The 24,226-nt window shown below is 37.5% G+C and overlaps 2 protein-coding genes across 15 annotated transcripts in view; both read right to left on the bottom strand.

Annotated features, from left to right (window-relative positions):
• The window catches only part of LOC125238403 (titin-like), a 31,147-nt gene extending 26,834 nt beyond the window's left edge, over positions 1 to 4,313 (bottom strand). For 13 of the 14 annotated variants that reach the window (XM_048145715.1, XM_048145716.1, XM_048145717.1 and 10 more), the window contains exons 1-7: positions 4,176 to 4,313; positions 3,386 to 3,452; positions 3,057 to 3,119; positions 2,560 to 2,613; positions 1,243 to 1,299; positions 267 to 317; positions 84 to 104 (exon numbers count right to left, since the gene is read on the bottom strand). In XM_048145715.1, coding sequence (XP_048001672.1) covers positions 84 to 104; positions 267 to 317; positions 1,243 to 1,299; positions 2,560 to 2,613; positions 3,057 to 3,119; positions 3,386 to 3,452; positions 4,176 to 4,205 — 343 coding nt within the window. In that variant the 5' untranslated portion in view covers positions 4,206 to 4,313. The remainder of the gene's footprint in view (positions 1 to 83; positions 105 to 266; positions 318 to 1,242; positions 1,300 to 2,559; positions 2,614 to 3,056; positions 3,120 to 3,385; positions 3,453 to 4,175) is intronic. The other variant, XM_048145718.1, reaches the window with a different exon arrangement.
• Positions 4,314 to 5,236: 923 nt separating this feature from the next.
• LOC125238300 (serine protease HTRA2, mitochondrial-like) overlaps positions 5,237 to 24,226 on the bottom strand; it is a 29,015-nt gene continuing 10,025 nt past the window's right edge. The window contains exons 4-15 of the mRNA XM_048145590.1: positions 22,713 to 22,799; positions 22,268 to 22,444; positions 21,243 to 21,454; positions 20,551 to 20,735; positions 18,759 to 18,763; positions 17,540 to 17,838; positions 16,093 to 16,224; positions 13,757 to 13,853; positions 13,481 to 13,648; positions 10,731 to 10,831; positions 9,151 to 9,215; positions 5,237 to 6,541 (exon numbers count right to left, since the gene is read on the bottom strand). Of these exons, the coding sequence (XP_048001547.1) occupies positions 6,376 to 6,541; positions 9,151 to 9,215; positions 10,731 to 10,831; positions 13,481 to 13,648; positions 13,757 to 13,853; positions 16,093 to 16,224; positions 17,540 to 17,838; positions 18,759 to 18,763; positions 20,551 to 20,735; positions 21,243 to 21,454; positions 22,268 to 22,444; positions 22,713 to 22,799 (1,694 nt within the window). The 3' untranslated portion in view covers positions 5,237 to 6,375. The remainder of the gene's footprint in view (positions 6,542 to 9,150; positions 9,216 to 10,730; positions 10,832 to 13,480; positions 13,649 to 13,756; positions 13,854 to 16,092; positions 16,225 to 17,539; positions 17,839 to 18,758; positions 18,764 to 20,550; positions 20,736 to 21,242; positions 21,455 to 22,267; positions 22,445 to 22,712; positions 22,800 to 24,226) is intronic.

Below are 24,226 nucleotides of genomic sequence, written 5' to 3'. Positions count from 1 at the left end.
AGGAAGAGGTTCTCAAGTCGTTTGTATGTTTTTTTTTTTTGACTTATATACTTAGGCATGGGAAAAGTGCCAGTAGGACTTACTTTGCATTGGGGGATTAGTCCCTAAAAATAGAAATACTAATATTTAAATTTACTTCTAATAAAATCGCACAAACATTTTTTTATTGAAAAGAAAACCTTTCATTTTATTTTCTTAAGTTTTAATGAAACTTATATGAACCCATATACAACATTAAATTTATGTATAAATAGGTAGCTATTTACTTTTTCGTTTTCCTTTAGGCTGTAGACGTACATTAATGTCAACATCCACTTCTGTAAAAAAAAAGCGAAATATTCAGATAGGTAGAAGCGCTGGTGGCCTAGCGACTTTCGATCCGGAGGTCGCGGGTTCGAACCCCGGCTCGTACCAATGACTTTTTCGGAACTTATGTGCGAAATGTCATTTGATATTTGCCAGTCGCTTTTCGGTGAAGGAAAACATCGTGAGGAAACCTGACTAATTCCAATAAGGCCTAGTTACCCTTCGGATTAGAAGGTCAGATGGCGGTCGCTTTCGTAAAACTAGTGCCTACGCCAAATCTTGGGATTAGTTGTCCAAGCGGACCCCAGGAGCAAGGGGGAGGATGATATAACGCAAGGAGGATGATGATTCAGATAGGTAAAAAAAAAACTTCCTGACTTTTCCAAGTCAAAGATTTATTTCTTTTTAAGATAGGAGGCAAATGTGCAGACAACTCGCCTGATAGTATTGTCTCTTACTTCAGGATAAAACTCTCTCGTTTAAAAGTTAGTGTAATGTATCTGACGGCACGTGTTAAAATAAATAACATTAGGAAGTAGTAAAGGTCGTGTACTTGTTCACTCATTTTTTTAAATCTCAATAACAGTAAGAATTTAGAACTATTTTTTCAAAGAAATAAAATGTATTTAACGTAAAGAATTTAACGGAATAAACATACATAACCAACACTAATAATTAATCGATAGGATTGAAAGTCTAGGGGGGAGGTCTTTGCCCAGCAGTGGAACACCACATCTATACTTAAAATTATAAATGGGAACGTGTGTGTGTCTGTTTGTTTGTCCGTCTTTCACGGCCAAACGGAGCGACGAATTGACGTGATTTTTTAAGTGGAGATAGTTGAAGGGACGGCGAGTGACATAGGCTACTTTTTATCTCTTTCTAATGCGTGCGAAGCCGCGGGCAAAAGCTAGTAGGCTATAAAAAAAGTCTTACTCTCAAGCAAGTCGTCCAGTCCTCCACGCAAAGCTGGTTGCAGTGCAGTGCCCGCTTCTGTAAAATCGTTATTTTATTATAGCTTGACAAAAAATGGTAAAAATTTAAAGGTAACAAAATCTGAGTTTCCCCCCTTTGTAATGTATGTAAGAAAACCACCACCGACGTGAAGAAAACCACGCTGACCACAGCAACAGCGCAGGTCTACGGTTTAAAGTAACTCGATTTGGTTTTTATATGTCCGTATGTTCTCATCTGCAGGTCGCAATTCTCAACGGATTTCCATGAAATTTCGTAACTAGGCAGGCAAGCATGGTCGCGCGATAAATGATAAAACATCAGGCCGTCCCTATCGCACTATTTGTAAGTGCGATAGCGACGGCCTGATGTTTTATCATTTATCACGCTACCATGCTTATACGCCAGATTTCATGATTAACCAATATATTTAAATTTGTCAATCCAGTAAAATTGTCATAAAAGGCTTAAGTGCCTATAGCGTAAATAGCGCTTAATATGTACTATCGTGACTTGACTGTGATAACGACTCGAAGGTATAAGTAGGTACTTATTTTTCACTTTTTAACTTAAAAAAAAGCAGGGTTTTCAATTTGTCGGGACCTTTTATTTTTATTTTTTATGTATGTTCCCCGATTACTCGAATTCGCCTAGACTGAAATGGAAAATTATTTCTAAGTAGAGATGGGCCGAATATTCGGTAAATATTCGGTATTCGGCATATTCGGCAAGTTTTTCAATGTTCGTATTCGGCCGAATAGTTCGGTTATATTGCCGAATATTTACCGAATAAACAAAGTAAATAAATAGCGTAAATTGTTTCGTAATTCTTGGGATAATGACATCCTATTTCAGGATTCTAAGGACCAAAGGGGGTTAAAAATGCATTAAATATAAGTACCTACAATAATTATGTAAAAAAGTAAAAATAACGTAGCTTAAGAACAAAAATCTAAATTTTCTTATGCACTAAATTATAGGAACATTAAGAGCCTTAGTTAGTACCCATTACCAATCATTGAAGTTTTTAACTCTAAGCCAGGATGTAAAATATAGTGGAACCGAATATTCGGCCGAATGTTCGGTTCGGTACCAGCTGAACCGAATGTTCGGCTGAATATTCGTATTCGGCAAAGTCCGTATTCGGCCCATCTCTATTTCTAAGCATGTTGTGGAAGAGTAACTAGTCTAAGAGTTTTTTTTACTTACAATACAAGGTCTCAGCTTACCGTGGGGCTGTCAATTTATGTAAAAATGTGCTAAGTATAATCTTTATTAATATAAAACGATAATGCTTACTCTCAAGTATCAATTCATCGAGCCCTACACGTAAAGCAGGTCGCAAGGCAGCTCCTGTAAAATTGCGAAACATTTAGGGGAAGACACCATTATTGGGCAAAAGGAACCGCTATTGTGCGACTATGCCCGTCTGTCTGTCTGCCACATTACTAATAATCTCGAAAACTACTCATGCTAACGATTTGAAACGAATAGTTATGAAAATTGTTAACCTCTACAAATTGTTTTTTCTTTTTTTTAATTTATAACGCATCCTGGTAGGCAAGCATGGTCGCGCGATAAATGATAAAACATTAGGCCGTCCCTATCGCACTATTTGTAAGTGCGATATACGGCCAGATGTTTTATCATTTATCACGCGACCATACTTGCCTGCCTGGAAAAGAAATATCTCTAAGAACCCTATGCCCCTGATGAGGGATAACAGATTATCATCTTCATAAGTATTCGCCTATACCTACATTTAAATTTTACAACAATATATAAATATATCTTACCCATAATACCTTGAAGTTCATTCATCCCCCCCCTCAAAATGGGTCGACCTTCGGAGCTTATAACTGTAAAATTAAAAAAAAACTGACCAAAGTTTCTACATCCTTTAGTTGCACATTGAGACAATTTAAGAAACCCAAACTTAAGTTTACGTTGCTTTAAAAGGTCACACATACATATGTGTGACCTTTACTGTTATATACATATACAACAGGCACTGCCGGCCTAAATACGTATAAGTATTTAAAGTAACATACAAAGTTCGACCTTGAAATATGAAGTTACCGAAAAGTCAAGAAATATTTTTTGTAAAATAAATTAAAGAGCTTACCTGACTGAAAGCTTCCATAATCATTTATTCTTCGTAATGCTTTTATTTCAATAAGCATTACAAATATCTAGAAATTAATCAAATATTGTAATTAAGGACAAATTATTTTCAACTATCAATGGTGCAGTGCTGAACAAAACCTTTTGATATTAAGTACCTAATTAAATTATAATACAGTAGAACCCGGTTAAAACGATCACGTTTAATACGATTTCCCGCATATTACGCCATTTTACGCCGGTCCCTACAATTTGAGACTTGTTTTCAGACATTTTTTCACGGTTAATACGACTCGCGTCCCCGCTTAATACACCATCTAAAACCACCCACCTTACTTATTACTTTACTACTTTATTTATGCGGGTGACAAAAATCGGAACTAATTGTACTGTACTAATTACGCGATTCTGGCGACACCGACACCCGTAAAGATAAATTTCTAATTTGTCGTCTTAACTCAGCGGTTAGTGCGATAGTTCGTACCTACCTACATACACTTCGCTCATTATCACTGCTGCGGTGTTGGGTTTCTTCTTGGGAATTCTTTGTCCCATCTTTGGTTCAGTGATGTCAAAATAAGAAGAAAAGCATTATCGCTCCAAGAAAAAGTAACCATATTAAAAGTTTACGATGAAACACAATTTTTTCACGTTTAATACGATTTCCCGTATTATACGCTTTTTTGGCTGGGTCCCCTCAGAATCGTTTTAAGCGGGTTCTACTGATTAAAACTCAAGAAAAAGATTGTAAAATTGTATGACTTCCTGTTTAAAACATTTCGTTAACTTACTGTAACTAAACACAAGCACACACTCGTCATTATGATTAGATTTTTTGAGAAAACGTTGTACACCAATTACATTTAATTAAATAACATGGCTACATAGCCCGAATTTAGAAATCCGTAGAGAAATGAACATTATTTAAACATTCGTTATCTCAAAAAGTCATAAAAGTTAATTTCTTCACGGTTATTTTAATTCCAATATTGAAGTTACCTATAAAATATAAGTCGACGTATTTCATTAGATCCCACTAGGTATAGTATTTCTTGAATAGCTTAGTAACAACGGCCGCACTTATATCAATATTATAATTTAATTTTTAGGTCATTAAAGTAATAAGCAATTATTCTAAGTTTTCATAGATAGGACGCTTCTGAGTTAGTAAGCCACAGTAAATATGTACAAGCCTGTGACGGCTGTGAGTTTTCAAAACAGCCTTCGGTTTTCGAGTAAAATCGTACGTAATCGTAAAATAGACTTAGTTATTAGGCTAACACGCTCTAAAATCCAAATGTCTTTTGAAAGCTCCGGCACTGTAGTTTATGTACATATATCATTGGCTTAAGCTGTGATGCCGTGTAAATTATTTGAAATTATTTGAAATAAATCATTTCTAGGTTATGATACATTTCAATAATTAGGTTCTTAGATAAAAATTAGTTAATTATTAAGAAAACAAATTATTTATGAAATCTTTTAATTTCAACTAAATCCATACTTACACATACGTAACTAAATTAACAATAAAAATATGCCTTGCATTATATAAAAAACACTATTTACAAAAATATATAAAACAGTAACAAAAACATGAGCTCATGAGAACATAATGATGTTCAGATGTTTATCAAAATGCGGTGGTATAAGAAATGAAAACAACGATAATTATAGGTATCAAACTTAGGCATTAGGTGAAAACAGTATGGCAGTGAGGTTCGCATGGCCAGGCAGGCAATTATGGTCGCGCGATAAGTGATAAAACATCAGGCCGTCCCTATAGCACTATTATTTGTAAGTGATATTATATCGTATATATATTATATTATATTATATTATATTATATCATATCGCGCGACCATAATTGCCCTGCAGGTTATGTGCTATTTTGATCGTTCTCCGAATCTATAGCACCTATAGGTAATAACGTTGGAAACCTGGGACACTTCGTATTTAATATTAAGTATTGCAGTTTAATTTGTCATATAAACCGTTGTTTCATTAATCTTCTAAGATCTGGATTTGGTTATTTATTTATAGTCTAATATTAATAGTAATACCTAATCATGGTTTCAATAAATTACCAAAACCAACATCAATAGTTTGTATTTTAGTTCCAATATTTTATTCTAGTTTCGGTATCTAAATCCTGTTTTGGTATTATAATTATTATTTATTTCGCTATAACTTTTCGTTTTAAATTACCATTACCACCAAAAATAAATGTCAGAAATATACTATCGAAACGAAAATAGAAAATTTTCGTTTCGATAGTATATTTTGGTTTCAGTTCTGTTTCGGTAATTATAACTACCTGTTTAATATTAGTTTCTATTTAACTTTCAGTTTTATCTCAAGCCTAACATAACTGTAGCTACTGTCAACGTCGCTTACACTGCTTCAACACAGTTTAGATATGTTATGTAATTAAAAATGTATTTCAATTGGTCTGTTTGAGCTAGTTTTAGTGTATTTTTGTTTGGAATTAATTTTGATATTGAATTACATGATGTACCATTGAGTCTTTAAATTACAAAACTCTCATTTAATCACGCGCTATTAAAGTCAAATTTGTCAGTGAAACTATGTTTATATTTATCATTTTTCTTGGTTTCGTTTCATTGTTTTACTTTTAACTCTTAAATGCATGACCTTGAGAAAAATTTATTCAAATTTGAACTTTGACGTGCTGTCAATAGAGTCAAAAATGCATGATGCATATATACATCACTATGCATTTAAGGGTTAAGGCAAAAAATAGTATAATAATTGAGGTTTTATTCAATAATTTACCGAAATAACCATAAATAACCCTTTTTAATTTGGTCTCTGCAATCAATCCTCGTTTCCGTTCAGTTTCGGTAACAATCTGTATCTAATATGGGTTCGGTAATTGATTCTGGTTTCGGTAATTATAACTATCTGTGTATAATACTAGTTTCTGTAACTTTCCGTTGTATCTCAACCCTAACATAACTGTAGCTACTGTCAATGTTGTTCGGGAGTGACAGTGAGCGCCATCCTCGCTCTCCCTCTAACCACGTCGACCTTGAGCAGGCCGCTGCTGCTCTCCAAGATGGCGTACACATCTGTCGCCGTCTGCACCGGCTTGCCGTTGATGTTGGTCACTATATCGCCTGGTTGGAGGCCGCCACTGAAAATAAATCCATACTAATATTACAAAAGGGAAAGTGGGTGTGTCTGTTTGTCCGTCTTTCACGGCAAAACGGAGCGACAAATTGACGTGATTTTTTTAGGTGGAGATAGTTGAAGGGACTGAGAGTGACATAGGCTACTTTTTGTCTCTTTCTAACGCGAGCGAAGCCGCGGGCAAAAGCTAGTTATTTATAAACATAGATATAATTTGATTTGAAGAACCCGCCAGGTGGGTACTAGTGGACCTATCCCTTTAGTCTTACCAGTTGAACCACTGGGAATTTTCTTCCCAATAGACTTTTTTGTTGCCCAGAAGGTGTCTGTTCACCCTTGATTTGAAGGCTCTAAGCCAGGCTTTTGAACGAAATCAGAAGCGATCGTAATTATTCGGAATAATAGTGTTTCGACGGAGCCCCGCTGTGCGGGGCTCCTATTTCTACACTGTTTGCCCTTGGGGCATCTAAAAGTACCTACCAAACCTAACCTACCTATTGCCCGGTCCTTATTGTCAGTAAGTCTCATCCTCATTATCCTCCTTGCGTTATCCCGGCATTTGCCACGGCTCATGGGAGCCTGGGGTCCGCTTTAACAACTAATCCCAAGATTTGGCGTAGGCACTAGTTTTTACGAAAGCGACTGCCATCCGACCTTCCAACCCGAAGGGTAACTAGGCCTTATTGGTATCAGTCCGGTTTCCTCACGAAGTTTTCCTTCACCGAAAAGCGACTGGCAAATATCAAATGACATTTCGCACATAAATTCCGAAAAACTCATTGGTGCGAGCCGGGGTTCGAACCCGCGACCTTCGGAACGTCAGTAAATCTATTGGGAAGAATATTCCCAGAGGTTCAACTGGTAAGACTAGAGGGAATAGCTTAACTTTGCTCAGGGGCCCATTTCTCGAAGCTACAAGTTACAATTTACAAGCGGTAGTCACTGTCTAATTGACAAGTTGGAAAGAGACTTCCGCTTGTAACTTGTAACTTTCAGTTTTGAGAAATGGGCCCTAGATCTCGCCATACAAGGTTATAAATTACGGCCGGTTTCTGACGGAGTGCGCCATTTTTGTCTGGCAGTGAATGTTTGGTGTAGTTAATGATGGCAAAGAGGATCGAGTATTATAGAGTTTCTGTCGAAGTAAAATGTGTAATCACAGTGCATAGACTGCCATCTCTCGACACAGGCTTAAAACTTTTGAACCTCAGTTTTGACAATTTGGTCCATATTCTTAGCTCGATATGTGTGAAAATGTCAAATATTAATATTAGCGCCATCTAGCTGAGCGTACCCCAAGGGTGCAATTCCATCTAGCCCACCGTACCTTTTTCTGTATGGTACTGAGGTACGTTTTTTTCTTAGACTATCTGTCTATACGGAGTTATATATGTCTTTGATGATGGTTATAGGACTTTAACTGCCAGCGGCCCGCTAACCGTTTTTCTGCTACTTACTGCGTTGATGTACCGTAGCGAACCGTAGCTATCTCTTTCTATCGCTCTTCAGTATTGGTGAAACAGAGTCAGTAGCTTATATTTCCCATAATTTTAGAAAAATCGGGACTTAATCGCGTAAATACGCGTGGAATTCCTTGCCGGCGGCTATATTTCCGAGCTCATATAACCCGGCAATCTTCAAATCAAGAGTGAACAGGCATCTTCTGGGCGAGCTCACTCCATCGTAGGCCACGTCTTTGCCTTTGGCTAGTCTGTGGCCAAGAGTAAGCCCATTTATAATAATAAAAAATAATAAAAAACATTTATATTTGACCCGACGTTTCGAACATCACAGTATGTTCGTGGTCACGGGTAGACTGGGGAGGAATTGCACAAACCTCTTCTAGCCGCGCGAGTTTTTCGAACTACCCGAACTTATTATTGATTGTTAGCTGCGCTTTTGCTTATCTTTCCCCACAGAGCGTCAACGATTATATTCTTGGCAGACCCCATTATTTTGTATACAGTTTTCGTTACGAAACTTTCGTCCAAATCTAGCGATCGGATAGCGTTGGCAGTGAAAGTGTTTTTAAGTAATAAACTGAAATAGATACCATACACTAAAGAAAAAGCGATCAAGCCCACTGGTGGCGAAGCCGGGAATCGAACCCGGGTCTCCAGCTAACGCGGCTGACGTGATAAACCGCTACACCACCTCGACCGCCGAGGTACCCGTCGAGATTTCTCTAGTGTATGTTATCTCTGAAGGCTAGGCGCCTTTGACCAAGTCTAAGGGCGAGCAATTTGTGCTTGCACCTCCTATATTAATCCCTTTGCAGGATTACTATATAGCGAGAGAGATGGTGCTGCTATCTATCGATGTAGGGAACAAATCAAATTATTTTATTAAATTTTAACTATAAAACTCCCGTGAGACTCATACATATTTAAAAATATTTTAAGCGGGTTACTCACGTATTAAGTCGATATAGCGTTCGACATGTTTCGGTCCAATTTCGAGGACCTTTCTCAAGAGTAGCGACCGACCCATTTTATTAAATACTTTTTGATTTGTTTTTAAGTATTTAAGGGGTGTAAATTACAGAAAAGTACCGATTGCTTCTACAAAATGGTTTAAAAGCTGTATTATTTCACATTGGTAATTGGTACTTACTTGTAAGCTGGTGATCCTATGATGACTTTCCAAACTAGGATGCCATGGTCTATGTCTTTCGGCATCTGGAAATAAACAAACATTTGAGGCATTAAATTATACTTGGCATGACTTCTCTGTCCCTGTCGCCACACCTCGGACACTGGCGATCAAATATATGAAAGAGGCGCGTTCCTACGCACACAGTCTAAGCTCGTGTAGGTGAACGCGTACCATGCTTGTGTGAGTGAGAGACAGGTCGAATGCTCGCGTTCCTTACAGGGCGGTAGGGGTAGGGCGTAGGAGGTACGGCATCGTGAATGATATTCCGCTTTGTGTGGTAGGGCACAGCACAGTGGATATCGTCTCGCTCGAATCTAGAGCAGAGCCCAACTGGGGAAGTACCTCCACCTTACAGAAGACCGCAGCCAAATAGCACTAGACCCTACTACTCATAGTGTTGTGTTCCTGCCGGTGAGTAAGGCTGCCGGAGCTCAACGAGGGTGCGGTGTGCTGACGGCGGGAGGACTTACGGAACTAATTTGTTCCGTCTATTGTCCTTTGAGTCGTCGGCAACCCGAACCCTCCTTGGAACTTGTACACTCCTTTTTGCTGTGTACTTATACTTAACACAGCAAAAGGGAGTGTTCAAGTTTCTAATGGGCGGCGCGCATGTGACACTCTTTGAGTTGCAGGCGTCCATAGGTTACGGTGACCGCTTTCCATCAGGCGGACCGTATGCTTGTTTGCCACCGACGTAGTAACGGTGAGGTGAGGTAACACTTTCAGCGGGAGGCAGGGAGTGACCATACTGTACGATAGTATTCTTTATTACACTGTGCTGTTGCTGTGACGTAATATATGGAGGGACCCTTAAAGGAAATAGAGAAGAATGGGGAATGAAGCAATGAAGGTGGTAGATTACTGGAAGCGCTGGTAGCCTAGCGGTAAGTACGTGCGACTTTCGTTCCGGAGGTCGCGGGTTCGAACCCCGGTTCTCACCAATGAGTTTTTCGGAATTTATTCATTTGATATTTCGTCACTACTTTAAAAAAAACTTGTATCTTCTTCTGTCAATGAAAAGAAAAATGTCATAAGTATGTATGCAATGCATATAGACTTACTGCGTTTTAACTTTGAGGAGCAGCGTGAGATACGAGATTTTTTCAAAGTAGTGACGATTTGCCAGTCGCTTTTCGGTGAAGGAAAACATCGTGAGGAAACCGGACTAATCCTAATAAGGTCTAGTTTAGCCTTCGGGTTGGAAGGTCAGATGGCAGTCACTTTCGTAAAAATTAGTGCCCCAAATCTTGGGATTAGTTGTCAATGCGGACCCCAGGCTCTCATGAGCCGTGGCAAATGCCGGGATAACGCAAGGAGGATGAAGGTGGTAAATCAAGCCAAGGAGTGGAATGCCCTGCCTGAGTCTGTGTTTCCGCATGAGTACAATCCAGGTCTCTAAAGCAAGAGTAAATAGGTATCTCATAGGTAAGCGTGCTCCACCGTAGACCGCATCATCACTTACCATCAGGTGTGATCGTGGTCAAACGTCTACCTATTCATACTAAAAAAAAAAAGTGGTAAACTACTTTGTATCATACCTCTGGGTTCCTCATCCTCAGTTCCATGAGTATGTTTGGAGTCAGTGACAGCATCGTTATACCAAGGTACCGTCGGGAAACTTGTGGGGACTTCGTTTTCCCTGAAAAATGAAAAATTATGGTTCTAATGATGTTCTACCTTTTGGACAAAACATTTTGGCATTATGACATGACCACAAGCAACTTGCGTCGAATAATAGTGTAATCATAGATTAAATATACAAAATCATACCATCCCATACATTAAAATGCGACTGCCTACGAACGCGCTTACACTCCACCACACATAGATGGCGCCACAAAAAAAATGTCTTGTAGCTTTCGATTATACTTGTAGATGGCGTTAAGTGTCACTTTTGACATAGATTTACGGCTCGGAATTGCCACTTAATGCCAATCTACAAATAATCGATGGCAACAAGGCCTTTTTTTTGTGGCGCCATCTATGTGTGGTGGAGTGTAAGCGCGTTCGTAGGCGGTCGCATTTTAATGTATGGGATGGTATGATCTTGTTATATTTAATCTATGGTGTAATGCAGCAGAAATAATGGGGACTTTTGAGCCAGGTACGATCCAGGGAGGAACATTTTAGTTTTAGTAACGTGTATGACCTATAAATTACATAATCCATACTAATATTATAAATGGGAAAGTGTGTGTGTCTGTTTGTTTGTCCGTCTTTCACGGCAAAACGGAGCGACGAATTGACGTGATTTTTTAAGTGGAGATAGTTGAAGGGAAGGAGAGTGACATAGGCTACTTTTTGTCTCTTTTTAACGCAAGCGAAGCTGCGGGAAAAAGCTAGTATAACATACTTTGACGAAGCCTGCGCTGTGGATGTATTTTGTAAAGTGCTGTATGACATGTTTTTTTTTATTTAATTTTAAAAACTTACGTCAAAACGTCGTGAATAAGTTATAGAAATAATTTAAAAAGTATCTTTATCACATATACGTCATTATTTCCAATACATTTTTGGAGTTTCCATACATGATTTTTTAGGAGTTTTTATAGGCGTTTTCTTTTTGTCAATGATTTTCATCTTAAACAAGATTCTATTAAAAATAATTCCAACTTGTTGCGCGAGTTGCACGGCAACACAACATAATATATAAAATAGCTGTTTCGTTTAAATAGTGGTATTAAACTGCCCCTGTGTGGAGGCGGGTTAAGAATTTCACCACCTTTCCTCCCAAGGATGTCGTAGAAGTCGACTATGGGATTTGTGTTCAATTGTGGCCTAGGCAATTGTGGTCTAGCAACCTGTCACTCATCATCATCATCATCACATCAGCCGAAAGACGTCCACTGCTGGACATAGGCCTCCCCCAAAGATTGCCACAATGACCTGTCCTGCGCCACCCGCATCCAGCGGACTCCTGCGACCTTCACCAGGTCATCAGTCCACCTTGTTAGGGGCCTACCCGCGGTTCGCCTTCCGGTACGCGGTCGCCACTCGAGAACCTTTCCGCCCCAACGGCCATCGGTTCTACGTGCAATGTGCCCCGCCCACTGCCACTTAAGTTTAGCGATTCGGAGGGCTATATCGGTTACTTTGGTTGTGTTGCGGATGGTCTCATTTCTGATACGATCTCGCAAAGAGACTCCTAGCATAGCCCTCTCCATTGCCCTTTGGGTGACCTTGAGCTTTCTTATGAGGCCCATTGTAAGCGACCACGTTTCAGTACCGTATGTCATCACTGGCAACACACACTGATCAAACACTTTCGTCTTCAGACACTGCGGAATATTGGACGAAAAGACGTATCGTAGCTTCCCGAACGCTGCCCAACCTAGTCGGATTCGACGATTAACCTCTTTCTCGAAGTTGGACCTACCTAATTGGATAACTTGTCCTAGGTATATATAATCGTCTACAACTTCGACTGTAAAGCCTCCAATTGTAACGGGAATTGGTGCTACATATATACCTGTCACTGCCACATTATAATTTTAGTAACGTAACCGCAAGGCGTGTAATATACCCACAGATAAGTGGGAGGAGTGTGTTTCTCTCAGACAGGAATGGCGTCGTACGGTTCACAAAAGTGTTGCCCTTTTTGAGCATTTCTTTTTTTTTGCCAATAATTTTTTTTTTGTGTTAGGGAATTTTAGGTCAATTGTACTCAGAATCACGAGTACTTTCAATCTCACTGGGAGACAAAGTGTCCCAGAATTTCCATACATTTTTGTTACTTTCCTCTTTTGTTACCCCATACGAAATGTACGGAAAATGGTAACAAAATAAGAAAAAAATCGTATGGAACAATTTTTTTAACTACTAGGATTGAAAAGGCTAGTAATTGTGAGTAGAAATAGCATTTTTTTTTTCAAAAATATCACACTTCATAAAAGTGGCAAAAAAAAAAGAAATGCTCTTTTGAGACAGCGTTTAGAAATCCTTGACGCAAAACGTCATTCCCGGAAGACCAGACCAAAGCTGTCCTACACTTACATATAACACAGCCAGCTAGCCAGCTGGCCAGCTATATTATGCTCCGTGTAATCGCACATTTAAAACCAAGTTTCCAAGCAAGTCATTTAAGAGCCCACCAAAACCAAAACTCAGACCATGGACTAACAGGGAGTCGCCATAGCCAGTTTGGACGACGATGATGATAATTTTAGTTTCCTTCAAACCCATTAATTTCTAAGAGTAGCACTGAACTTGAAGAGTTTCATGTGCTTGCCTACCACTTTTGGGAGTACACACGTGGATTTATGTATGTTTGTATTATAAAATTACTCACGTTTTTGTAGGAACTCCTTGACATAATCGATAGGTATAGCGAAGGAAATGCCCGAAGTGACTTTCATACTGTTGATGCCTATCGCCTCTCCATCCAGGTTGACCAGCGGCCCGCCACTGTTGCCAAAGGTGATGGGTGCGTCGGTCTGTATGTACACCATGTCTTTGCCTGGAACAATGATTGTCAGAACATCAGTTACTAGCACAAAATTTAATATTAATTTAGACATTAGAAAGGACATTGGGACTTCAGCCGTTATAAGTGCATAATACTAACCTCGTAACCCTAGTTCCTCGCTACCTCTCTGAGTAGAGCTGACTACGCCAGCCGTCACAGTGTTGCTGAGTGCCAGTGGACTGCCCATCGCCACTACCTGAAAATATATGATGTTTCTTAAGTTTCGAGAATAGACCGAGTTAAAATTTAGTTATTTTTTATTTACAAATGATTGTGGCTTTGGCAAGAGAAGCAAAGGAATGGGAAAACTATAAATAGTTTATAATAAAACAGTAAGATATTACATACTAGAAATGGGCCGAATATTGGGTAAATGTTCGGTATTCGGCAAATTCGGCAAGTTTCTCAATGTTCGTATTCGGCCGATTAGTTCGGTTACATTGCCGAATATTTACCGAAGAAACAAAATAAATAGCGAAAGTTGTTTCGTAATTCATCGCATAATGACATCCTATTTCAGCATTCTGAGGAACTACCAAAGGGAGTTAAAAATGCGTTAAAATATAAAATAGAATAATTTTGTAAAAAAGTAAAAATAACGTGTATTAACCCTTAATAGGGCAGGGGCACATATTTACCATCATAGTTTAGACTTTATTTGACAATTTGACAGAATTCAAATTTGACTAATTTCCGAAATTCTGCCCTATTAAGGGTTAAGAAACAAAAAAGAAAATTTTCGTATGCACTAAATTACAGGAACAAGAGTCTTAGGGCCAGTTGCATCAACCACATTTGACAGACACATCATCGTCACGCAGTAGATAAAATAAAATAAAAATAAAATAAAATAAAATAACTTTATTTAGCATTGTGTAGTACATATATGCTTACAGTTAATAGTAAACTTATAAATATCGTGATTTAACGGTTACATAAGTTATAATTATAACTTTATGGTAACTGGAATGAAACTTTGAGTAAGCGGCATCTGATCCCCGTACTAGTAAAAACTGTATCACGGTGGAACAGGATTCCCCTTGTCATTGTTTACATTATTCTTTAACTAATGTTAATTAATGTTATAGAAATACAAAGTACACTGATTTTACTGTTAAATTTGTGGGTAAATTAAAGTTAAATACAAAATAATAACAACTTAAAAGTAACGAAAGGCTCACGACGAGGCAGAAGGACGCATGTCACTAAGGAATTGTGATAACATACGACCCTCTGTCGCGGCGCGGCACGGCGGTGCAACTAACTAGTAAACAAGTAGTATATGCAAAGCTAGCCGATTAAACACGTTTAAAGATTAATTATAGTATTAACTTAATAATTATGATAAATTGCTATTGACTCATTCGATTAGTTAATTAAGAATATGTATGTAAGTTTGTTTCTTTCATAGTTTGTCTGTTTGTTTTATATATTCATGTGTGAGTGTGTGTGTGTGTATGTGTGTAGACAGGCATGGTTGTTTGATTATTTCTGTGTGTGTGTGTGTGTGTGGTGTGTGTGTGTGTGGGGTGTGTGTGTGTGTGTGTATATGTGTGTGTGTGTGTGTGTGTGTGTGTGTGTGTGTGTGTGTGTGTGTGTGTGTGTGTGTGTGTGTGTGTGTGTGTGTGTGTGTGTGTGTGTGTGTGTGTGTGTGTGTGTGTGTGTGTGTGTGTGTGTGTGTGTGTGTGTGTGTGTGTGTGTGTGTGTGTGTGTGTGTGTGTGTGTGTGTGTGTGTGTGTGTGTGTGTGTGTGTGTGTGTGTGTGTGTGTGTGTGTGTGTGTGTGTGTGTGTGTGTGTGTGTCTGGCCATTTGGGACGTCTATGGAACTTCCCATACAATACAATTTAACGAACGCTTTAACGGTGACAGTCGGTTTGATGCAACCGGCCCTTAGTATGATAAATGTGTACCCATTACCAATCATAGAAAGGTTTTGAACCCTAAGCCAGGATTTAAAATATGGTTCAACCAAATATCCGGCCGAATGTTCGGTTCGGTAACAGCTGAACCAAATGTTATATTGAGAGAACTTTAATTTATTTAGAGAACATTATTATATTATTATCATACAGTGATTGGCAGTTCCCAGGATAGTAAAGCAGGGAACACATTTGTTTTCCTGTCAATTTTTCATGGCTGTCAAGTGTCATCTAATTGGATTTCACAAATGAAGTTCCTTGCTTAATAGCAGCATACAAAACTTTTTTGAAACAAGGTCACTTTATTGAGGGTTTACTGGTGAAACCGATAAATCAAGATAATTTGTCCTTGAAATAACAACATTGTGGACACATACAATACAATACTCTTTATTGCACACCTCACATAGTTCAAATTTCAAAAACCAGTTTGCTCAACTTATCGGGTTTCACCAGTAAACCCTTTATTTATTTAAAATAACTATAACATATCTACATAGAGCACACAGTACAAACCCACTCGCCAGGCTTCAGGTCCGCGGAGCTCCCTAGTCTCATTATTGGCAGTCCTCGCACGGGGATCCGGAGAGTCGCTAGGTCCGACTTCATATCTACGTCTTCTACTACGCCTATGTGGACGGAGCCATCCTGGAAAGTAGATGAAATAGGTTGGGGTGTCTGTCTAATACGCTACTAGACTGTCATCTAAGATAAACAGACTGTGTTGTTTTCGCCTGATTACGTAAATACTTAATCATATAAGACAGATTTTAAAAACGGTCAAGTAGCCTATTGAATAGAGATGGGCCGAATATTCGGTAAATATTCGGTATTCGGCATATTCGGCAAGTTTTTCTATGTTCGTATTCGGCCGAATAATTCGGTTGAATTGCCGAATATTTACCGAATAAACAAAGTAAATAACTAATGAAGATCTTATGTATTCCATTGGATAATAAGCTTCTATTTTAGTAGCTTTCTAAGGAACTACTAAAAAGAGATAATTAATACGTCAAAATATGTAAAAAACCGTAGTTTAAGAGTTGAGAAGAGTTCAGAGTTGTTTTAACTAAGTTTTAGTTATCCACTAAATTATAAGAACATAGTTGTAGTAACATATGTAACCATTATCAATCATTTAATAGTTTTAATGAACATCCGCTTTAAAAATATGGCGTAACCGAATATTCGGCCGAAGGTTCGGTTCGGTAAGAGCTGAACCGAATGTTCGGCCGAATATTCGTATTCGGCAAAGTCCATATTCGGCCCATCTCTACTATTAGATAAGGGTGAACCAACTATATTTATTATTTTGTCCCGTTTATTCAATATTCATGTGAGATATATTCTGTTCAGATGTAGACCAATTTCTTTTTATTTTTCAACCTTTAGCCAATGACCAATAGCTGCAATAGATTATTCACAGAACTGAGGCCAAGAATGTCAGATTTTGTACAGGAGTTGTTACTTGCCTGTGATTTTAAATATGTCTCAGGCCCTTGAGTATTCATAATTTTTATGTTGTTGCAATTAAATATCACAACAAGGCATTTTTTTTATGTTTTTGTTGACTTCAAGCTACTGCAAATAGAAATGGACAACTCAGTGGATTCTACTGTTCATTTGACACACTATGTTTGATCTATGGTGACATATGTGAGATTATTACATAAACTTGTAACACCTTCCATCACATATGGACTGGGGATAATGCAAATTGTGCTACACCATCTACTACAGGAATCACAGAATTTCAACTGGAATAAGTTTTTATATGGTTCCTTTACAAAAGAATGGGGATGTGTGGAACTGTGGAGCAAAATGGTTTAGTTAAAGTCGAATTTCTGTCGACCGTGGTATCACTCTTGCATCACAAACACTTCAATAATAAAAACCCATAGTTGCTCAACATTGAACGATCCCCACAAGATGTTGCATCATATCAAAGTAAAACACCACTTACCGACAACTTCACCCTCACACTAGCGTTCGGCTTATTCACCACCACATGAGCGTTCGTCAGTATCAATCCATCTTCCTTCACTATGAACCCAGACCCGTTCGACAACGTTATTGGCTCCCCCGAAAACAAGTCCATACGCCGACTATCTTTTATCTCTATATACACTACGGACGGCGCCGAAACAGCCACCACATCAGAAATAAAGTTAAACTTTTCCCGTCTTCCTTGCAGACCGTTATTGGATACCGTAGCTGCCGAAATTCGCTCCTTCAAACACACATAACCTACAACGCCCGCTGCTACCGCCAATATACCGTTAAAATACCTATTTCTAGTTTCATCTTGCTTATTATAATGTGAGAATTGCACTACGCGACATGAGCATCGATAACTAGCGTTGGTTAGGGATTTTATTGAAATATATTTGGAAAACAAACTCCGTGAAATCATTGTTGTGCAAGTTAGTTGTCAAACTTGACGTTTGGGAGCGTTTGACGTTTCTAGTGCTTACGTGATGGCGCAACGGTAAATTCGGCAAAGTAACCGTTATGAAACGGTTAAATGTAAAGAAACGAGTCCTTATCCATGTATCACTAGATTGCAGTAGTTTTCTTTGATGTTTGTCAATAAATTATTATAGTGTGGTGCTATAAAACAAAATATTCACGATAATCTATTCATGAAAATAAGGACTTCCAACTGAAGAATATAATACTCACTCGCTTACAACGGACGGAGCTAATTCATATAACTACTCATAGATTCATATAAATTAGGATCCAGTGGGAGGTTGCAGTGCAGTATCACTTATTCGTGCATTATCTTCCTGATATATTTAGTACATTAGTACGTTCTATTTATTAAGAATAACTAAAATCCTGGTACGGTATAGCGTCTTTTAACTACGCCAAGTCAATATACTATGGGATTAAAAGTGTAGTAAAGTGTAGTCATTCTCCTGTTCAAGTCCTTTCATTGTAGGTATGCATTGGGCATGAATAAAAAATAAATTTATATAAAACTATTTACTCATATTAAAATATTCACTTAGGCTACTATAGTATAGGCTAGTATAGTAAAACAATTGTACCCTATAGATATGTTTAGGAACTAAGCTAACGTCTTAAATATTAACTTCTGATTAGCAGAAACGTCTGCAATCGATGCCGTTAGGCTTAGAATAAATTTAAAAGTGGAAAATGTCTGCCTTGGGTGAGACTTGAACTCACGGCCTCTGGATAAAACCATGTCATGGCCTTTGTCTTAAATATTATTTAATTATATTTATACACGCCATGACAGGTATTACATTATGTACTTGGTATATACTATTGAAAATTATTATATAAATAGCGAATTTATTTGTCAAAATCTTAACAAATCAAGTCATTCCATGATTCCAAATAAATAAATGTATATTTATAATTTCGGCAGATCATTAGTAATTCATTCAGATCCAATACCATTTACTATACAATCATTTCCTTAAATAAATAAAAATAAAGCTACTTGGTAGTAACACTGCCCGGACCTAATTTTATTAGCCAACAGCATCTATAGCTTTGCAAATATCGCCGTAAGTCCCAAGGTCGTATATTTAGAACATATTCATTTCGATTAAATTAAAATCATATTAAATTGGAACACAGTTGCATTTCTTCACTTTCGTTCTAATAAAAAAATCTGCACTATAAAGTTAAAATTTCAGTAACAAACATTTTTTTTTAAATTAATATGGCTGGGCCTTAGGAGGTTAAACCAACAAAACAAAACAAGGTACCAAGTTTAAACCTACAAGGAGCACTGTCTAAGGCTTTTATGAAATGAAATGAAATGAAATAAAATTTATTCGAAACAACACGTTACATCTTGGCAGTTGCATAAGTGGTAAATGTACAGATTGTTGTTCCAAAAAGGATGCCACTCAGCATGTGTCGGAGCACATAGTGCCACGACGCTGATTTTCAGTGGACCCTTAGACTTATATGATATGAAATAAAAATAACATATTAAAGTATGATTTCACAGCACCATCGTTAAATAGTTAACATCGTTAAATAGTTAATAGTTACAATGTTTATTCATTGTCATATCATTTAGTTTTTGCGTAAGATCAATACGGATAAGTATGTCATAAGGGGAAGTGTGTCTAGCCTTCACATTTGGTCTTTTTACTCACAGATGGTTTTGCGCGTTCATACTTTGCTACTCACGATTGCTGGTAAACGTATTGTACTCCTAATAAACACTGACCATAGTTTAAATAGGCCAAATGTGAAGGCCAGACACACTTACCCGTATTGACTCTCAGTTCTACAGCAGTCCATCAAACGACACAATACCAAATTGGAAATACCTACAGCAATAATGAACTCGTTATTGCTGTGGGTATTTCTAATTTTGCACGCATGTACTTTGCCCAGTGTCTATCTGTGAAAATTTTTCGTTGTTTCTATGTTATAAGCTTTTTTGTAACTTTAGCTGTGAATTTCCTAAAAAAACCGGCCAAGTGCGAGTCGGACTCGCGCACCGAGGGTTCCGTACAAACCTGCAAGGTTTACAAAGTTCGTTCATTATTAAAAAAAATATATTATGTGATGTGACTAAAAATTTATGGTTTTCGTAATTTTTCCTTTATCTATGCTATAAGACGTTGCTTCGTACCAAATTTCAAGATTCTGAGTTCACGGGAAGCACCCTGTAGGTTTTGATTCCCTTGCAAGTGTCGAAAATTTGCGGCATAAACGGCTGTATCTTTTGATTGCGTTGGCTTAGAAGTTTGATTTTTTCACAGCTTCAAGGGACAGTAGACCTGAGTAATTGATATAAATTTCAGCTTCATACCTCCACGCGTTCCTGAGAAAAAGGGTCTTGACAGACGGACGGACGGACGGACAGACGGACAACAAAGTGATCCTATAAGGGTTCCGTTTTTTCCTTTTGAGGTACGGAACCCTAAAAATAACATACAATTGACCTAAAACTAGCTCCAATTCATCCAATCCTCACACCCGCAGTTCTCATTATTCATCTTCCCGTTTCCATTCATGTGGTGTTCTGGCGTGTACGTGTAGAATATCTCGCAGAAAGCCGCGTCGTCTCTGGGCAGTTCGTGGTCGAGCTGCTTGGCTGCTAGCCAGGCGGCGCCTAAAGCGCTTGAGACTCGGAGTTTCACCAGTTCTAACTCTGGTTGTACCTGGAAAAGTTGACTTAGGTTATGAAAAAGATTCCAGTATTGAACTATGAGTAGAGTCTTGAGCGCTATATACAACATTTTTCACTACCATAATGCGCGAAAAATACTAACTGTAAAATTAAATCAAATCCATCAGCTTTATACATTTAGCTTTAAAAATTATCATTTAAAGGTCAATTCTGACAGCGAGCTTTGGACATCAAATTAAAATTGTATCAAATTACTTTTGAATCCTGTTGATAAGACCCAGCTTTCTAGTTGGTTTTTTAATAATCAAGAGAGTAATTACCAGTTTGTGTTATATTTTTTGAGCGTTTGTGGCCTAGCGGTAAAGTTTGTAGCGCGATATTTTTAAACAATCGTTAGTTAACAATTAGGAATATCCATATGTATCTGAGATATTCTTTATTCAGATCTACACAGCTGTATGCTTACGTTGTGATCATTTAATAAAAACAAGATATAACAAGAGAATTTACCTCTATCAGTCAATAAAAAAATACGTACCCTCCTAATATTAAGCTCCTTCAACGCTCCAGATTTCAATAACTCCCAACTGTTCCACACAGACCCCACACAAATCACACGCACATGCCTCGCATTCGTCTTGGGGACAAGTGCGGCCACGTGTGCCGCGAGCGCGCTGCCGGCTTCCGCGAATAGGTGTCGGGAAAGAGCGTCACCTCGGAGGGCAAGATGGGACAGCTTTAGCGTTAGACCTGAAAAATGAAAAGATATATGTCTTAGAAGACAAATAATCATTTATATATACGTAATAGTAAGACGATAGTTTTATTATCAAAAATAGTTCTTTTTGAAATTTGTTTAATTTTACGTACACGTTTGTAGTAGTTAATCATAGAGACAATTTCCGACGAACACAAACATAATGATTAACATGTTATCCCGCAAGGATTAAGTAAACGTCATAATTTCATAGAAGTTTGACGTTTAAAATAACAATATCTGGGCAACCGAGCTTCGCTCGGTTCTGTTTCGTATCCTTGACATGTGTCGCCATCTAGTTCAAAAATGAATAGTACCTACATCGAGCGAAAGAATTCTCAGCCTTAACAACACAACTACTCCACACGAGATGGCGCGCATTTCGCCACAAAAACTCAAATAGTGTATTTTTCTATTCGTTTTAGCCTTGACCTGTGTCGCCATCTAGTGTTTGCAATAAATAGTACTTACATCAACCGAAAGAATTCTGTCTTAACAGTACAACTACTGCACACGAGATGGCGCGCGAAGAAAAACGCATGAAAACTCGAAAATTCGCGTTTTCCGGGACCTAAGGATAAGTTAGACCGATTTTTCACCCCCAAAAACCCCCACATAACAAATTTCTGCGAAATCGTTAGAGCGGTTTCCGAGATCGTCAGTGTAAATAAATAAATATATAAATAAATAAATAAATATACAAGAATTGCTCGTTTAAAAGTATAATAATTTGCACTGGCGGAGCTGCTAATTTAGCTTGTTATAACTTTGCATCTCTACCTCGTGTAAGACCTCGTAAAACTTACCAGCGAATTTGGATTTATCAAAATCCTTATAAGCATGAGGTAGTAGGTCCACTCTGTTCTCAGTCCCGAAGTGTTCCTTGATAACCTCCCACACGGCGTGTATGGGATGAGGCGATGGGCGCAGGCCGTCTTCTTCGTCGAATATTGTCTTTACAGCGCGATGGGCTATCCAGTACGCTGAAAAACATAAAATACAGAAAATTTAAAACTCGTCGAACACAAAAATTGATAAACTGATTTTGCTATTTCAATTCTAACTAGATTTTACAAAAACAACATTGAAAATTCAAATTCAATTCATCTGTTTAAAAGCTACAGAATCACATACAAAACGCACTGAGGTCAAAGATGGTGCTCACAGATTTGTAGTTCGCCATTAAGACGATATCCGCCTGTCAGTAACTCAGTATGTAAATGATTAATTACTAATTTTAAAACACTATACCTCCGCCTTCATCTCCTAAAAGATAGCCCCAACCGCCGCACCCAAACTGTTGTTTTCCGTTGTACAACAACGCGTTTGATCCTGTGCCTGCAACCAAAAAAATACATTATAATTTAATTTATAAAATTGTAAGTGCATTAATAATGTTTGTCAAAATGGTCAAAAACTACTTATGTGCCAAATGAGTTTCCGTAAAATAATCATAATCCCATTTAAATTACCTAAAAAATTACTTAATTATTAGGTCCAAATCAAAAACGGCAAAATTGTATTTTCTAGCGTTGATTTAATCATATATATTATGTAAAATTGCCGTTAATACAATGTAAACAAACCATTCTGCAAAATATCAATATTCTATCACAATTTTATTATTTTAAAGGTTGATGATCATAATGTGAGATGAATTGATTAAATAACACATGGATTTAACCAGTATCTGATGAGTTTGAATGGAAATTAAAGACATTTTGACTACAAAGTTTGTTTACATTGTTCACAAATTCTATTGACGGCGACTTTTATGTGTTATAAATCTAAGCTTACAAATAAATTAAATAAGGTAAACCGTTATTAAAAAATATAAAATCGTTAACGTTACTCAGTTCGTTATTTTTTTTAATAACTAAAAATTAAACTACATACATATTATTGTTATCTATTGGTACGTATGAGTTAACAGCTATGTTATTACTCACACCTACTTCCCATGTGCAAAAACAAAGCATAAATTCACTGATTACGAGATAGCTTTGATGTCGGTAATGAAAAACTGTCAGATAACGGCTGCAATAAGTGGTAATAATATTGATGAGCAGGTTATTGACCCATAAACTAACAGGTAGTTTCTACAAGGTTTTTTACCTATTTGAGGGGCAAATGTTTTGCTAATGATGCCATTTGGTAAATCATTGGTGGAAAGTATAAACAAGAAGAAAAGGAACGACCATATACTCGTAGGTAGGTTACTTGCTTTATTTTCGTGATATTGTATAAATTATTTTGTATGGAATAGCAAAATCGGGAAAGTTATCAACTTATGTCTTAATGAAAAGTATTAAAAAAAAGACTCATTTTTATTTCACATATTTGATCCAATTGCACGTACTTTAGCAAACAGGAACCAATCCAGTTCAACATATGAATCAATCATTTTGAAAATCGAACTTTATTGTTTAATCATTAAATATTTCAATGTAGATTTTGGTCCCCGTTTGCATAAGTACAGTCATATTCATATCACAGTACATTTATATCATATCAAAACTAAGTAACATTTTATAAAATAATACTACTTGATAATTTAAAATGAAAATATACGAGAAACTATGCAACTTTCCACGAACATTAAATTACACAGTATAAAAGAGACCGCCACACACGTCATAACATCGTTATCAGTGGAACCTGCCTCTTGACACATGATACTTGGCCCACATTCGATGTCAGAGGTTATCCAGAGACCTTCTGCTGCCCTAATTTCTGGCTGTTGACCAATATCCTGAATTACAATG

The sequence above is a fragment of the Leguminivora glycinivorella genome, chromosome 23, assembly GCF_023078275.1.
Source record: "Leguminivora glycinivorella isolate SPB_JAAS2020 chromosome 23, LegGlyc_1.1, whole genome shotgun sequence".
NCBI lineage: Eukaryota > Metazoa > Arthropoda > Insecta > Lepidoptera > Tortricidae > Leguminivora > Leguminivora glycinivorella.
The sequence above is the reverse complement of the archived record's forward strand: the minus strand, read 5'-3'. Positions and strand labels throughout refer to the sequence as shown.